The sequence below is a fragment of the Lissotriton vulgaris genome, chromosome 5, assembly GCF_964263255.1.
Source record: "Lissotriton vulgaris chromosome 5, aLisVul1.2, whole genome shotgun sequence".
Lineage (NCBI taxonomy): Eukaryota > Metazoa > Chordata > Amphibia > Caudata > Salamandridae > Lissotriton > Lissotriton vulgaris.
Genome location: NC_141693.1, coordinates 57,297,849 through 57,316,638, shown reverse-complemented (window position 1 = coordinate 57,316,638; position 18,790 = coordinate 57,297,849). Strand labels below are relative to the sequence as shown.

Here is an 18,790-nt window from a genome sequence, read left to right as displayed (position 1 = left end):
GGGAAAGGAAGTGGTTTAGTGTTAAACAAGACGATCACCTTAGGAATAACCAGCATCTTAATGATGTTCGACTCTCCCACAGATACCGAGGGGCAGATTTCCCCACCTTTGAAGGAAAGCATCTATATAATGGTGTTGTTTGAACATGAAAGATCTTTGAGAAACAAGAGACAAGAGGCACTTGGCAAAACAGGAACATTTAGTTCGATTAAACATAGCGGCCGGAAGAAGAGTTACAGGCACAGAGTCAAATTTCAATCAATCTGTAGCAGTCTTATAGAAAGTTCATTATTGGCAGAAAAATGTTTCTGTCGATCCTTGTATGGTGAGGAATATAAGTTACTGCCTCTAAAGTCATAAATTAATTTTAATGGATAGTACAGGTGGGCCTCGACCTTGCATGGACACAATGCGGCCAGTGGGTAACGTGTCCAGATGTCTGGCATGAGGAGCACCTGATTGCTGTGTTCTGATTGGCTATATGTTTCTAACTAATGTGGCATCTGAATTCATGGTGTTTTAGGAGCACGCGTACCGCCTCCAGCCATTCGTGTTTTCCTGGGGCCAATCTCTGGCCATTCGTGCTTAACTGGGGCCAATCTCCCCTGACCCTTGTAGTGTCGCTGCGCCTATCTGTGGGATTGATCTACAGGTTCCTGTCCATGCATTTGTCGGCCGGCTACATGCTATCCCACCTGTGACCTGTGAATCAATAACCTCAGGCCTAGATCTCAGTGCTTGCATGACTATATATTTGCGAGTCGGGTTGATGTGGAGTTCACAATGGGCAAATTCGTTAAAAAGGACGCAGTTTTGTTGGCATAAATGAATGTATTGTTTCTCACATCATCATTAATTTTTTCCATATTAACAATGGCATACCTTAGTTAGGTTTACGTCCGGTATTTCCTCCAAACTCTGAGTTACCTTGATTCCTAGATACCTAATCTGGGTTCCAGTTTGATGCCCTACCTTCTCTTTAGCCCATGTCATAATCTCGGTCTTCCCCTTGTTGATTAGATACCCTGACAGACCCCCAAAATCTCTGGCATGCATCTCAAGCTGTGGAACAGAGACCTCTGGGTTCGATGTACACAGAACTATGTTATCAGCATACAGTGATATTTTGGTTGGTAACACCGAAGCTTCAAAGGGAAGAATGGTCTTATCCCACTGATCATCTGGGAAAAGGGCTCAATATATACACAGAACAGAATTGGCAACAAAGTCCACCCCTGCCTAGTTCCCCTGGATACCTGAAAAGAAGCTGTAAATTAGCTGCCGGCACCTTCTATAACATTTTGTACAACTCCATTAACTTTACTCCTACAACCAAAATTCTGCAATACCTCTCAAAGATAGACCCAAATAACCCTATCAAATGCTTTAGCAGCATCAATTCTTACAATTGTGTAAACAGGAGATTAAATGCCTCACCCATATCATTTGCTGCGATAATTTGATGGGTTAATTCATACAGCTGTCTGTCAGGCACAGACCCCTTTTGATTGAAATGGTTTGAAGGATATCTGACAACCTCTTAGCCAAGATTCCTATGATTATTTTGTAGTCACACTTCGACAACGATATAGGTGTTTAGGAATCCGCTAACATAGCATCTTTACCCGGCTTAAGGATCATAACTACACTTGCCTCAAACTAGGAGAGTGGAATATAACAGCTCTCCAGAGAGATTTCATTAAAATAAGATACCCAGAAGGGGACCAAAGAGGTTAACAATTTTTTAGAGAATTCAGATGGGATCCCGTCTGGCTCTGCTGCTTTCCCATTACTGAGCCTCATAACCTGTTCCCTTATCTCTCCCTCTGTGATCCTTCCCCTAAGGCCTAAAATCTGCTGTTCTGTGAGACGTGGGAGTTTTTGTTTTGGAACCAACCTTTCATTACTAAGGGGTCTGGGTTCAAATCTTCCTTATATATCCCACTAAGGCAACCCAACATCTTGGTTCTAGAGGATGGTGACCAGGTTTACACTGGCAGGCGTTGGGTGTGGCAGTGTTGTGTTGTGGGTGCTGGCAGGAATGCACGTGGACTCCAGTTAAAGAAGTATTTATTATTATTTTGTAGATATATATTATTTTTCCCATCCCTACCTTGGCCTGCACAGCTGCGCAGCATTTAGTGCCAGCTGCAACGTTTAGGCCCTTCATTGAAGATTCCCAGCTAGTAGTGGGCAGCTGCCACGTTTAGGTTTGCGCCAAGTGCCCCCCCCCCCCCGTGACTGTCGCTGCATTGGCAGCACGCCCTGACTTTTTGGACAGAGGGCATTTGAGCCCCTTATAGATGGCCAGTTGGCCCAGGGAACTAAGGTTTGTAGGGCGCAAGGCCCTAGTGTACTTATTATAGGCGCTAGGAAATATAATGTTTGTAGTGGGATTTATGCACTTTGATTTATGCTTATAGATGTGCTTTTATGCTTACTAGGTTTTACCTACTGTCTTATGTTTTCTACTGTGGTCTAATTTTGATTTATTCCCTACTGCAGGTTATGTTACTAAGCTTAAGTTTATTTCCTAATGCAAGTAATGTTTAGGAGTTGTGGTCTACTAGATTTAGGCTTATGAGGTTGATGCTGAATAGAGTTCTCGCCTTATGTGCTACCGTGCCTGTTCTTTGATGTAATTGTGTACGTGAGGAGCTTGTATGCTCGATGGGGCTGCAGAACGGGAGGGCTCCCTGATTATTGCAGAATGACTCTGGAGACGCCACGCCAGACCTGCCACTCACCCCCTCTAAAGACATGCGGACACTGGCCCTGTCCTCCTGCCGCTTCACAGCATAGATTACACCCCCTATGCTTTGGGAATTTTGGGGACCGACTGAACTTAACACCAATGTCTCAACCCCCCTGCCTGACCTCAAGTTGACAGCCTTAGTCGGTCTCTCCTCGATGCTCTAATGCTCCCGGACAATAGAACTGGTCAGCGTCCTGAGCTTAACCACATCCCTCACCTGACCTTGATGCTGCTCTCCCTCCTGGACATGTACTCTGAACCTTCCCTCAACCGCAGAGACCCTGCTATTTGTCCGATGTCCGGTGGAGCTACCTGTTAGCTGAAGAGGAGATGGATTGTGGATTCCCCTCGGCCGTCTCCTACCCAGCCGGATTTTGGGCAGACTTTCCTTCGTCTCTCTGTCGTTTCCCCCTCCTACCCTTTCACCCCACCCCCTTCCCCCTCTACGCTCCCTTCTTCTCGCCCTCTTCCCCTTTAATGTTTTTCTGTTGAGACCTAGCCATTTGACCGATGCCCGGTGGACCTAGCTGATAGCTGAAGAGGAGATGGACCGAGGATTCCCCCTCGGCCGTCACCTACCCAGCCGGACCTTGGACTACCCCTTTTGCCCTCACCCCCTTTCCATTCCTCACCCCATTTTCCTTTTCTTCTATGCTCCTAAAAAGCTTTTTCTGGTATCTTTTGTAACTAGTTTCCCCTCGTCTCTACATCCTGTCTTCCTCCTACCCCTTTACCCTATCCCCTTACCCTTCCTGCTCCATTCACCTTGTTCCCCTATGTTCTTTAAATGCTTTTGTTGATACTTATGTAACTTTTAACTGATGTAATTTGCAACATTATTGTCCCTAATGTAAAGCGCTCTGATTCCATCGGGTCTAGCCAGCGCTATATAATAACTCATTAATTAAATTTGTTCCGATGTAGTACTCTTTCTCCCTTTGTCTACCTCCCTAGCTCCTAGCTCCTTTCCTCTATCCCCTGAATCTCTCACCTTACCTGCTAGTCTGCCTAGCCCCCTGTCCTTTGTGCCCTTTGACTAAGCACTCCTTCTCAGCGCGTGGACACGCCGGTGTGCGTAACGCAGCGCTCTACAAATGTCCCAATAATAATAATAATAATAATTCTCCCCTTGTTGGGGAAAGATCCAATATTTATACTCTGGAGTCTCAGCGAACCCGCTGAGAGAGTCCACTGCGCCAAGGGAGCCACTCACAGCTGAGGTATGGTATGGCACCCCTAGCCAAAGCACTTCCTCTCCCCTTTTTTGGGAAGCATCCAGTATGTAGGCCTGGAGTCTCAGAGACCCCTCTGAGAGAGTCCACTGCATAAAGGGAGCCTCCCGCAACAGAGATAGGGAAGTGATACCGCTTCATCTGGGATCACAGCTTACTGGACTTTGGATGTTGCTTTGACTCGTCTACCGGTTTGTGTCCCCATCGCCCTTCCCCTCCTCTTTCCTTGCGATGTCCTTCACACTCCACTCCTCTTTCCCGCCTTCATTACCTATCTACTTCCCCAGCTCCTTTCCCCCTCCCCTGAATCTTTCCCCTTGCTTGCTTTTCCCCTTTCGTATTTGTGCTTATTTTTTATCTTGACCTTACAAGTAACTATGTTGCCATGCTCTAATAACTGTGTAACCTTTGTAACGATGTAACCTGTAACTACGATCTGATGCTCATGTAAAGCACTCTGATACCTCCGGGACTAGCCAGCGCTATATAAAACCTTTAAAATAAAATAAGTATATACTCAAGACTCCACCAGGAGCAGATGTAACCTGTGAGTCACCCCTCTCACTGAGCTAACCACAGCTCCTAGAAGACTCGCGTGTGGCACGCCATAGCATAACACGAAGTACGCTTCTCTCACTGAGCTATCTGCCTTAGAACACCCACATCCTGTCATAATGTATTAGAGGTACTTTGAAATTTCATTCAAGCTTTGACTGTTGTGTATGAACAGTAACTCACACTGAGCTCTAGTCCGCAGGCGCTGCTCTTAATACTGAATATTATTTCAAATACAGGTCTTCTGTGATGTTCATCCTTTGTTCCTGATGCTGTCATTGCTCTTTAATAAAAAGATGTGTGTGTTATTACAGGTGTAAAAATGTGAAGAATCAGAGCCCAGAGATGGTGAAGATTTATAAAGGTAAATATCATTGTGATGATTAGCGCTGTATGTTACTGTTCATGAAAAGCATGTGGTATGGCATGATATGGTTTGGTGTGGTATGATATGGAATGTTCTATTCATATGGTATGTGATAGGACGGGATGGGATAGTGTGTATGTGATGGTATTGTATGGTTTTGAATGTTATGATTGGATGGGATGGTGTGGTGTGCTATGGGTTGGGATCACTCCAAAACCACAGTTGATGGACAGAATGCAGAACAATGTCTTACATTCACCCCAGTACAAAGATCTGGGCCTAAATCCATTGTTTCTTTGCACTCCACACCACCCTAGGTCAGACAATGGCTATATGCAAATCAGCCTTGACCCTGTGCCTCATGGGAACAGTCCAGCCCGAACTACCAAGCCATGTCTTTCCTAGACTGGAATCAAGCATCCAAGGACTGGTTTCTGGCTATCAGCTTTCTTCAGCCTGGATAGCTTGACTCCAGTGATGTGGAGAGCCTGGGACTCACGTCTGAGCATACCCAGCCCACTCGGGGTGAAAATTGCAAAAACCACAGTTGATGGACAGAATGCAGAACAATGTCTTACATTCACCCCAGTACAAAGATTTGGGCCTATATCCATCGTTTTTTTGCACTCCACACCACCCTAGGTCAGACAATGGCTATATGCAAATCAGCCTTGACTCTGTGCCTCATGGGAACAGTCCAGCCCGAACTACTGGGATCATGGTATAATATGGGATGGTATGGTTCGGAATGGGATGTGATGAGATGGGATGGTACTAAATGGTAATTTGTATTCAATGGGATGGCATGGATTGGTGTGGTGTGCTATGGAATGGCATGGCATGGAATGTTCAGGTGGTATGGGCAACATCTCTCCTTGGGGGGCTTACCTTGTGGGCCACTGCACTCTGCCCTCCCTGACCACCAGTTCCGCTGCCTGCTTGTCTCCCTCCCGCCACCGTACCTCCAATCCCTAGCGGCCGCTGTGTGGAGGGGGACCTGTACCAGATACTACAATCACCAGACTGCTCAGAGGCGGAAGCCGCCGCCGCCCGCATTTCTCGCGCCAGGAGGCGCATAAGACGCAGCACAGCCCCGGTGGAGCGGGCAACATCTCTCCTTGGGGGGCTTACCTCGTGGGCCACTGCACTCTGCCCTCCCTGACCACCAGTTCCGCTGCCTGCTTGTCTCCCTCCCGCCGCCGCACCTCCAATCGCCCGCATTTGTCGTGCCAGGAGGCGCATAAGATGCAGCACATCCCCCGCGCCGCGGGATCGCGCGCGGGACGCGCCGGGAGAAGCCCGGGTCAAGGGCGGGCCATCTGGGGCCAGAAGAGGCCGGGCCGGGCTACCCCCCTTGCATGTAATTGTCGACAAATTGGACTCTAAGGTACTGTTGATAATGAACTGACTTTTAAAACTACTATCTGCATGATAGAACTGGCCATTTTATGTAAATACGGACTTGGACTAATTCTGCCGTCATACACAAGTCTCGTGTGCCCAAGATAGACATTGTATTATTTTGATTTTAAATCTTTTTTATCTTCCCTTGTTTGACTTTATAATCTAGTAAGATGGGCAAAAAGGTTGGTCTAGAAAAAAAAACATTACCTCAACATACACCCACCCAGAAACAGACATCAATAGACAGGATGTTAGCAAAAGCATTAGGGGCAGTAGTCACTGAAATAGAAAGAACAGAAAGGAGATTGTCGATCACACCTAATTTGGGGCCAGATGTAGGTCGCCAATTACCGGTCGGTAACGGCCGAATTCGGCCGTTACCGACCGGTAATTGGTGAATGAGATGTAGGGGCCATTATTTTACAGAATCGGTAAATATACTGAATCAGTAAATTTACCAATTCTGTAAAATACTGAATCAGTAATTTTACCGATTCGGTAAATCAAGATGTAGGTGGCACTCCACAGAGTGCCACAGGCCCTTAAGAGTCGGTATTTTACCACCCAATCCTATTGTGTGGTAAAATACCGAATTCAGGTGTACATGCACATCTGTGCATGTACACAGCTGAGAGTCATTGTCAAGGAGGAACTGCAGCCCATTTTAGAAAGTCTTGAGGGTTTAAAACTAACAATTGCAAAGGGAGCTGACATCACCATTACGCCTCAACAAGAGACTAACACTACAGGTATTATGCTACACTCCCCAGTTAGAGATCACCTCATTAATAGTACGAGCAGAAGAGTACTATCGGCAGCAATCAGTATAGGTGTAATATTGAAAAAGGCCAAGATAAACCTACTATAAATCAAGTGGAGGGAAAAAGGGCCAAACAAATAGCACCAGACTGTGCAGGGGAACTTCCAAAGGCCAATGGGAAAAGTCAACCAGCTGTCGGTCGCCTCTTTGAACAAGGTGATCCACTCCTTAAACCCCCAAATATAAATTTACTGCCTGCCTCAACACCATACGTGGCGATTCTGGCAGGGATTCCCGAGTTAAAAAAGGGGCAGACAGAATCCCACGAAGGTCTAAAAAATAAATGCTTACACTGGCTAACACACCATAGTGATTTTTATTATGAAAGTCTAGATGAAATTCTAACCACTAGACGGGTGGGGTGGATCGGTCAGCGTAAGAAAGATATACACGGTGATTGTATAGTCATCAATTTCAGGAACCCAGATGTCACCAAAAGAACTTTAGCATCTGTGATAGGGAAGCCCCAGGATCACATTGTACTATTTCCCTTGGGTTTCTTCTACCCCCCTATAGCGCTGCTCCAGGATACCAGCATGGCACTCACACGAGGTGGAGATCCCATGAGGTCACTCATCTCCCGTTGAACAATGACCCATACTGGACACCTCAACATGCTTTCAATGTACCAACCTCCAACAGATTTAGTTCTCTGGAGGGGGTAGATTGACAGTTGGTAGCCCCTGTATCAATACAGGAAAGGATCCAGGATAACACAGCAGATTCTGATACTGGGGTATGCGTAATTAAAACCCATTCCCCTAGTGAGGTAGCTCAGGGCAGAGAGTACTTGAGCGGTTCCCGACCCAGCACCGCAACAGGGGATGGGTCTTTCCTGTTAGTCGACTACCATAGCTCTCTAGTACAGAGTAGTGCAGAGGTTGAAGTCGCGCAGACAATCCCAAATCCAGGATCCGGTATTAGGTGTCCCCAGGTAATTGAAACCCCTAATATGAGTATACCAAACAGAGGCACCACAAAAATCTTGTCCTGGAGTGTAGCAGGCATTAATAACAAACTGCACGTTCCAGAGCGGAGAGTATTCATCGCAGATCATGGTATCTGCATGCTACAAGAGAGGTGGGATAGAGATGAAGTCACCATGCAAGGGTTAGTTACTTTCTACATCCTGGCTACTCATGCGGGTGCAGGAAGACCGTCAGGTGGTCTAACTACATGGGTGGGTGTTCATCTTAGCTGTACGGCATCTCAAATAGAAACTTCTTCTAAAGATATAATGTGCGTACAGTTGCTGTTTCCAGAGCATAACCCTATCACGTTAATTAATGCTTATTCAAGATCCACCCTGGGAGGAAAGGAGTCTTCCACTCTTGAGGAGCTGGATACAGTCTTAACCTCTACTCCAGCAAACAATATGGTCATATTAGGCGGGGACTTCAATTGTCAATATGAACCCCTAAAGGGCATGGAAGGTGATATTATTTCAGAGGAGTATTCCCTCCTCAAAATCCCTGAATCAGGCTGTCCTCTAGTGACTAAATGGACACCTCAGGTAATCCAGATGAATTGCATCTCCTTAAATTATTCATTGAGAGCATGCAATGGTAGATCTCATTCGGACTCATCATCTGCCTTTACATTTCACAGTAAAAATTGTGGGTTCATATTAGATTACATCATGCTAAATACTATCTACTGGGACAGGATGGTAGACTTTAAAATATTTCCCCGCACCGATAGTGACCACGATGCATTGGTAGTAGATCTTCACTCTGTTACCTCCATTACAGCAAAATGCACCAATCCTTACAAAGACCAGGGGAAAATATTATCTAACCGTAGAAGGCGTATACGTTGGGTTAACTTTGCCAAATCCCAGGAGAATATGAGCACACTCTATGACACACTACTACAAGTGCTCTTAGAAGCCTCAATTCTATGCAATCCTGACCGGGATTGCATGGAAAACGAGGCTATCGAGAAAAATCTAGAAAATAGAAAGAAAATAACACTAGAATTCTTTTTCCCAAGCAAACCAATCAAACCCAGTAGACCTGTGCCACATCCATGGTACAACTCACTATGCCGGAAAGCCAAAAGCTCACTGGTGGCCTCAATTAAATCAAAAGACGCTTCCCAAATAAAAATTGATAGAAGGGTCTACAAAGGGGTAGTCCATGGAGCTAAGCACAGGTGGGAAATGGCGAACTGGGAGTTACTAAAAACTTCACTTGGGGAATGTTATACGGGGACCCAGAGGGTCGGCCGAGCACAGGGGGAGAGGCCTCCGGTGAGGGCCGTCTCCAGCGATCGTACAGACAAGTAACTTCTCCCCCACAAATGGACACCACACAAGGATGAGATCGGCACTCTTTATATAAGGTTCTTGAGGCAAGGTTATCAACGATACAGTGGGGGGCAGGACACGAGGATCCTCCCAATTCTAGTCTCTGTAGGGTAAGGGGTAGCGGGACAGTCTTGGTACCGGTCCGGTACAGGGGCGACCAGAAGGAGCTCACAATCCTCGAGCTCAGGGGTCTGCAAAGTCGGGCCGCGGCAGCGCCAGCAGGCTAGGATGATAGTTCTCGGCAAGGAGGGCCGCGGCAGCGCCAGCAGGCTAAGATGATAGTTCTCGGCAAGGAGGGCCGCGGCAGCGCCAGCAGGCCAGGATGAAGGCTTTACAACGAGGAGGGCCGCGGCAGCGCCAGCAGGCTAGGATGAAGGTTTACGTTGCAGAGGGGCCGCGGCAGCGCCAGCAGGCCGGAGCGATGGTTCACAAGGATGGGCCGCGGCAGCGCCAGCAGGCCAAGGCGAAGGTGCACGTTGCAGAGGGCCGCGGCAGCGCCAGCAGGCTTCGAAGATGGCTCACAAGGCAGGGCTGCGGCAGCGCCAGCAGTCCGTCAAGGATGAGTTCTTCAAGGTGTCTCTCGACTCCAGGATACAACTGCCTTCCTGCTCTAGAGCTGCCCCAGTTATAGGTCTGGTCTCCTTTGATGTCCGGACCCTTGCGCTTGGAGGTCGGGAGGTCCGGGATGAGGGAGTCCAGACACCCAGCAGGGGGGTGGAGCCAGCGCCCGGGGAGGCCGTGGGCGATCGACACCTGGCGGGGGAGAGCCATCGACACTCCTTTCTCCCATTGACCTGCCAAGTGGTCTCTCCACCTCCTGGGTGGATGGTGGTGCCTCGATGTCGGGGCCTGGCCAGGCCCAGGGTTGGGGTCGAGCCGAGGCCACGCGGCCTCGTGATGCAGTGTCCAAAGATGGCGGCGGGGCCGGGGCAATGGTGCTGACGGAGGCCCGGGCCAGCCGATACTGGGGTGTTCGGGAGCAGGCGTCCCGTTGGGGACGGGTTGAGGGTTGCCTCGGTGGGTTGCCGGGATGGTTCTTTCTGGGGATACAGGGGGAGCTGGCGTCCGGGCCCTGTCATGCGGGGAGGGAGCGGGCCTTTCACGCGGCCTGTCCAACAGGGAAAGGGATATGAGATCTTTTTGGGGAATTGTAAACATGGCCACCACTGCGCCCGGAAAAGCTAATGTACCGTCCGTGGGAGAAGAGGTCTGGCTGGCACATTTTGAATCTTTATACAAAGATACAGAGAGCACAGAGATCCAAACTGATTATCATTGCCCTGATATACAGGCCCCCACATAACTCTGCAGGAAGTCAAGGCTGCAATAGTGAGATTACCCCCAGGTAAGGCCTCTGGTCTAGACAAAAGTCTTAGGGAGGTCTTTAGGAGTGAGCCAGAAATTTGGGCTCCTTATTTGTAGGTCATTTTTAATGCAATCTTGTCAGGCATGAAAATTCCTACAAGCTGGAAAGGGGCAGAAATAATTCCAATTTTCAAAAAGAGCTCCCCACTATTGCCAAGCAACTACAGACCAATTAGTCTGATAGACATCCCACAAAAAATCTTTGCACGAGTCTTATTATTGAGACTCCAATCCTGGATGGTTGAGGAGAGTCTTCTTTCTCCACTCCAGGCAGGGTTTAGGGAAAAGTTGTCTACTTTAGATCAGGTCCTAAGACTTCAGCTACTCCATTGGAAGACGGTCTTAGCTTGTACCTGATATTTGTCGACCTGAAGTCAGCTTTTGACCTGGTGCCCAGGTCAAAACTATGGTCTGTTTTACTGCAGCAGCGGGCCCGGTATATCTTGTACAACTTATACAACGTCTGCACGAATTTAACTTCGCACAGATAAGATTTGGCAAGGATGGCAATTTATCGGCTCCGATTCCGATTGAACGAGGCTCAAACGCTCCATCCATCATCACCTTTTGTATCGCTTTGTTCGCCCTAAGTTGGCATGGTATGGTCAGATGTGAATCCCTTGCTCACTTTGCCACTGGGTTCAAGCTATCCTGGCTGATGATGGTTATGAACCCGAAACCGGTCCCAGGAGGCCTGTTTCCGGTCCAGGGAAGGCATGGCTTGGCAGTTCGGGATGGACTGTTCCCATGAGGCACAGGGTTAGACTGATTTGCATATGGCCATGTCTGAACTGGGGTGATAGAGTGAGCTAAAGAATGGTGATGGATTAAACCCAGATCAGTTGACTGGGGGTGAGTGTTTGATTTGCTCAAGCGCTCTGGCCATCATCCGCTTTTGTATCCCCCTACACCAGAGGTCTTCAAACTTTTTGATGCTGAGATCCCCTTGTAAAACCTTTTTAGGCGTAAGGACCCCCTTCCGACAAAAGATTCTAGAAACTGGTACTCCTCATCATAAACAACTATCGACAACCATAAATGCGCCTGTTAGACCTCATCACATCCATCCATCCATCCATCATTCATCCACCCACACTTCCACACATCCATCCATCCTTCATCCATCCACCCTTTCATCCTTCCATCCATACATCCATCCTTCATCCATCCTTTCATCCTTCCATCCATACATCCATCCTTTACCTATCCACCCGTCCATCCACCCGTCCATCCACACACCCACCTTTTCACACATCCATCCATCCATCATTCATCCGTGAAACCTTTTATCCATCCATACATCCATCATCCATCCACCCTTTCATCCTTCCATCCATACATCCATCCTTTACCTATCCACCCGTCCATCCATCCACCCATCATTCTTCCACCCACCTTTTCACACATCCATCCATCATTCATCCATGCAACCTTTTATCCATCCATCCATACATCCATCCTTCATCCATCCACCTTTTCATCCTTCCATTCATCCTTCATCCATCCACCCTTTCATTATTCCATCCATATATCCATCCACCCTTTCATCCATACACCCATCCTTCATCCACCCACCCATCCATCCATCCACCCACCCATCCATCATTCATCCCCCACCTTTTCACACATCCATCCATCCATCATTCATCCATGCAACCTTTTATCCATCCATACATCCATCTTTCATCCATCCACCCTTTCATCCTTCCATCCATACATCCATCCTTCATCCATCCACCCTTTCATTATTCCATCCATATATCCATCCACCCTTTCATCCATACATCCATCCTTCATCCACCCACCCTTTCATCCATCCATCCACCCATCCATCATTCATCCCCCACCTTTTCACACATCCATCCATGCATCCATCATTCATCCATGCAACCTTTTATCCATCCATACATCCATCCTTCATCCATCCACCCACACTTTCATCCTTCCATCCTTACATCCATCCTACATCCATCCACCCTTACATCCATCCATTCACCCATCACTCATCCACCCACCTTTTCAAAAATCCATCCATCATTAATCCATGCAACCTTTTATCCATCCATACATCCATCCCTCATCCAAACTACCCTTTCATCCTTCCATCCACCCTTTCATCCATCCATTCACCCACCTTTTCACACATCCATCCATTCTTCATCCATCCATCCACCCTTTCATCTTTACATCCATCCACTCATCATTCATCCACCCACCTTTTCACACATCCGTCCACCCTTTCATCCTTCCATCCGTCCATCCATACAGCCCCTTTCATCCATCCATACATCCTTCATCCGTCCACCCTTTCATCCATCCATCCACCCATCATTCATTCACCCACCTTGTCTGTGCATCTCTCATGGGGGGTCAGTATCTCTCTGCTTCGTCTTCCTTCTTCCTCTCTCATGGCAGGGCATCCCTGTGCCTCCCTGCTTGGGGGGGGGGGGGGGGGGCAGCCAGCTGTGAAAACATTTCACCGTGAAGAACAGACTCTCAGCCACATTTCTCCTGCACAGGCGCCAGGTATGAGGGCTCGTGGGACTTGAACCAATAATTGTAATGTCCTTCTGCTGTTTACTGTGTATTTGTAAAGCGCTCTGATACCTACTAAACTAGCGCTATATAAAACGTTAAAACTAAAAATAAACCCACAGCTAAGTCCATTGAACTCAAAGGGCTACAGCCTCCCCCCCCCCCACCCCCCCAGCTCGTGTATGTCAGCCCGGCTGAAACAGCTTGGACACACACAAAGGCACACCCGAGTACTATCACAGGTCTTTAAAAGACCTTTACTTGTTAATGAGGCTTTGATGTGTTTCACACCTCGGTGTGAATTAGGCGGCCTCCATGAGCACCCTCCATCAGCCTGGCGCCAGGAACTGCACTCTGTCAGAATCTGCGGCCCCCTTCCCAGGACTCCACGACCCCCCTGGGGGTCGCGCCCCACAGATTGAAGACCTCTGCCCTACACTGACCTGGCGCATGCACCTACACTGACGTAGTGCATGCACCTACACTAACCTAACACATATACGTACACTGACATAGTGCATCCACCTACAATGCAGTGTAGTATGTGACTAGTACTGTATACCTTGGAGTAGCTTTGTCTCTCTGTATCATCTAATGCAGTGTACTGACTAGTATTGTATGCGTTCGAGTAGCCCTGTCATCTGTGTCATCTAATATAGTGTACTGACTAGTACTTTATACCTCATAGTAGCTCTTACTCAGTATCATCTAATATAGAGTATTAACTAGTACAGTATGTCTTTGATTTACTCTGTTTTCTGTATCATCTAATGCAGTGTACTGACTAGTACTGTATACCTTCTAATGTAGTGAACTAACTACTGCAATATACCTTCTAGTAGCTCTGTCACTCTGTACCGTACCATTGAATGCAGTGTGCTAACTAGTCCTTGGTGAATAGTTATGAGATCATGGATCGCCCCCAGCGGCTGCACCCTCGGCAGTAGTCTTGGTGGGGGTCCCTTCAACTACAAGGGGTACTAAAGAAACTACACTGGACTTGGTACACAAGGATACACATTGGTGTAACATTAACATTGTGAATGGCCATCGAATATCTTCGGACATTATTGTGGCTAGAAGAGTGGGCTGGGTGGGCCATAGCGTGGGGAAAAATATTGGGGTGACTGTGTGATAGACAATATGAGATATCCTATAAAAGTTGATGCTTTGATGGAATGTGAGCTCAAGGGTAGCTCTAAAACACTGATTAGGATAGACCCCCCCTCAGTACTGCTACATGCCCACTAATTTTCCTCCATCAAAAAGCCCATGTCTGCAGGCATCTATAATGACCAAATCAACTGAGAGCTCTGGTCCGACCTTAACCCTGTCAAATAGGAATGAACCCTTGCGTAGCTTACAGGGACTGGATGCTGTAGATTGACCATCATCACTTGAGGAAGAACCGCTGGGGCTAAGACCACACGATATGCGTGTCAATATTATCCCCCTACTTGTGAGCCCAGATCCTGCCCCATCTGCTAGCAGTCATCTGCCCAGAAATTGTTAGTGCTTCGCATCCTAGGCTGCCCTCCATAGGAGTGGGCAATATAATGCCAATTGAGAAGCCTGATTTTGTTTCCGCCCCGAGTGTAACATCCCCCATGATAGCTCCCGCCAGCTTGAGGGTACTCGCGTGGATTTTACAAGGCGTTGGGACCGGGAAACACCCATTACATCGATGTCAATACATCGCGGTGCTATCGCACCGCGACTTTTACATCGCAGGATCGTTGAGATCGCAGGCTTTTACTACGGATGCTACAACGGCGCGATGCCGTTAACATCGCATGAAATTACAACGCATTACAAAGCAGACTGTCACGCATGCGATGTTAAGATACCCGATGTTAAGATGCTAATCGCATGCTGGCTACACAATTAATATACAATTGACAACGCAATTAATATACAATTGACCGCAATTAATAGAATAGACAATTGATATACAAAGCAAGATGCCCGATGTTAAGATGCTAATCGCATGCTGGCTACAGAAACGGCCTTTTCGTTGCACACTGTCAATTAAGAAACAGGTGCCAGCAATTAAGATACAATTAAAATACAAAGCAGACATATACAAAGCAGACTGTCACGTTCCATTTTCTTCAAACATATCGTGTCAACAACATCAACAAGATGTCGTGTCAACAAGATGTGTTGCAGATGTAAATATTAAACAAACAGTTGCCAACATTTAAGAACCAGAGGGTATGTTTTTATTATTTTGTGGTGAGTGGGTGGATGGATGAATGGAGGGCGGGTGAATGAATGGATGGGTGTCTGGATGGATGCATGACGAGTGCTGGGTGGGGGGTGGATGTATGGATGGCGGATGGATGGGTGCATGGATGGGTGGATGGATGTGGATGGATGGGTGTCTGAATGGATGCATGGATGGGTGTATGGGTGGATGATGATGTGTGTGTGGTGAGTGGGTGGGTGGATGGATGCATGATGGTTGGGTGCATGGATGGGTGGATGGTGGATGGCTGGCATTATTTTGTCTGAATATTAAGTGCATACTGCTTATTCTTTCACAGTGCTGAACAGTGATGATGCGGAAGTCATGACACTTAATGAGACTAGAACGCGACTGTTAGGGGACGGAGAGGGTGGTGGGGGGAATGGGTGCCAAGGATTAGGGGCGGGATCATGCATTGCGAGAACGAAAAGGCAAAGCATGCGTTGTCGTGACGTGCGATCAAGGCGCCTGCGAGGTTTCAGCCTTTCCAATAGGAATGAACACATTGCCGTTGTAAATGCGTGCGATGTAACAGAGGGCGAAGTGTTGCCCTTTGCGATGTATTCGGGGCGAGGTTAAAGCCCGCGATGTGTTGGTGCGCGATGTAGGATCATACATCCACATCCGTTGGGACCAAGGGGGTGATGTTCTTTGGTGTAGGGCATTCCAAGGCTGCCAAATAATTGCACTACAAGAGACATGGGATACAGGTGAAGGCTTTCACTTGGATGGTTGTACCTCATACGTTAAGCATGCAGTGCCCCCCACGTCGGGGCGTGCAAGGGGAGGTCGTACCCCATGTCTCTTGTAGTGCAATTATTTGGCAGCCTTGGAATGCCCTACACCAAAGAACATCACCCCCTTGGTCCCAACGGATGTATGATCCTACATCGCGCACCAACACATCGCGGGCTTTAACCTCGCCCCGAATACATCGCAATGGGCAACACTTCGCCCTCTGTTACATCGCACGCATTTACAACGGCAATGTGTTCATTCCTATTGGAAAGGCTGAAACCTCGCAGGCGCCTTGATCGCACGTCACGACAACGCATGCTTTGCCTTTTCGTTCTCGCAATGCATGATCCCGCCCCTAATCCTTGGCACCCATTCCCCCCCCCCACCCTCTCCGTCCCCTAACAGTCGCGTTCTAGTCTCATTAAGTGTCATGACTTCCGCATCATCACTGTTCAGTGAGTCACTTTGTGTCATTCTCCCCATATTTTGGCAGTAGAGCTGATTTGTAAGGATCACCACCCGCTATTAGTAATAAACTTCTAGAATTCTTTTACTAGACTTTTTGCAAAAGAACATTTAGTTGCCTTGGAAGGTTTCTTTGATGCATATAAAAAACAGAAACATACTTATTCTCAGATCTTAATTCTGGGCGATTTTAATACACATTTGTGCGAGTTGAACTGTATTTTAAATAAGGCCTCTAGGGACTGTCTAATTTTTACCCATTTTGAACATACAGAGTCAGGCGTACTCTTAGAGGGGCTTCTTGCTGCAAATCATTTGTATTGTTTAGAGCAAACGGGGTGGATACTCCTATTCCCACTTTTAACCATAGAGGATGCCCCAGTATTATTGATTTTATAATGATTTCTGCATCTTTAGCTCCTGCGGTCTGTAGTATGAATGTTTCCTAGAGTACTTATAATGATTATAAACCCCTTACCCTTGACCTGTTATACTCATCTGCCTTTTATAAGGTAGAGAGTAGGGGTATCTCTACCCGTGATATTAGCACTAAGGACCAGTCACATAGACTGAATTGGATGAAAGTGGTGCCTGAACAGTTTTTAGATACGTTGTACGTGGAGTGCACAGCCAAGGTTTCAATATGTATGGACAGCACTGGGTCGGATGGAGCGGTATTAGACGCCTTTGGAATACTGACCAATCAGATAGCCACTAACTTAACTATCCCAATCAGGGTAACGGATCCAAAGCGATGAGATGGTTTGATGGTACCTGTTCTACCACCCATAATAACTTAGCACTGGCCCTTAAACAAAAACCCAGAAATGTGAGTAAGATCAGGGCATGCAGGGCAGACTATAAGAAGGCCACTCAGGAGAGGAAGAAAGCGATCAGGGAAAGGGCTTGGGAGGATCTTGGTCAAGCAAGCACATCCTCTGATAGTACGATGTTCTGGGCGGTGGTGAACAGCCCGTTTTATTCGAAGACTGGAAACACTAATACAGGCTGTATAGTAGCTACTGACCAGTGGGTAGAGTTTTTTGGGGGAATGTATAGTGATGGTGAGTTGGAGAGGTTGGAACCAGAGGGGGAGCCTAACACGCCGTTAGAACCACTTCATTTTAATGTTGTTGAGTCCAGGCAGCTATTCTTGGCACAGCTGGGGAAAGGCCCCTGGCCCGGAAGGGGGACCAGCTGACCTTTATAAGACAGACACTCTGGTATGGGCTGCAATATTGGTCCAGGTATTTAATGCTGTTGGTACCTGTGGGCAAAGGCTATTATTCCAATTTTTAAAAAGGGCGCTAGGGATGGCCCGGCCTGTTACAGATCTATCTCACTTTTGGATTCCGCTGCCAAAATTATGGGAAAGGTGATTTTGAAGCAGCTATCACTATGGCTAGAAAATTTTAATGTCATTAGCGATTTGCTGTATGGGTTCAGGCAAGGGAGAGGCACATTGGATCAATGTATAAACTTGAGCCCAGTGATTGGGAAGAGGGACACACTGCACGTGGGATACATGGATCTAAGGTCGGCCTTTGATCGAGTAAATCGATCAAAACTGTGGCGGATTCTGGGTGAATTGGGCATGAAACAGAGTCTGGTATTCTTTTTACACTATGCCCATAATAACACAACAGCGGCGGTAAGATTTAAAGATGAGGGTAGTTTAACAAATTGCTGGGAGGTTAAGCGAGGGGTACCACAGGGGTGCATTATGGCACCTCTATTGTTCACACTTTACATAAATAAACTAAGACACCACCTCACAGGCAGTGCTCATGACATCCCAAGAGCTGGGTCCAAATTGGTCCCAGCATTACTGTGTGCAGATGACGCAGTGTTGTTCGCAAGGACCGCCATAGGTCTCCAAAATCTTTTAAATACTTTTATTGATTTTATGGAGTCACTTGATTTAGCGACCAATTTTACCAAATCGCGCTTAATGACAATGGGCAGTCAGACGGCCACTAAGACATCGTTTTTTTGTGA

At 47.3% G+C, this 18,790-nt stretch overlaps 1 protein-coding gene across 1 annotated transcript in view; it reads left to right on the top strand.

Annotated features, from left to right (window-relative positions):
* LOC147710142 (E3 ubiquitin-protein ligase TRIM39-like) overlaps positions 1–18,790 on the top strand; it is a 79,610-nt gene that overhangs the window by 20,453 nt on the left and 40,367 nt on the right. The window contains exon 5 of the mRNA XM_086920834.1: positions 4,857–4,906. Within this exon, the coding sequence (XP_086776960.1) occupies positions 4,857–4,906 (50 nt within the window). The remainder of the gene's footprint in view (positions 1–4,856; positions 4,907–18,790) is intronic.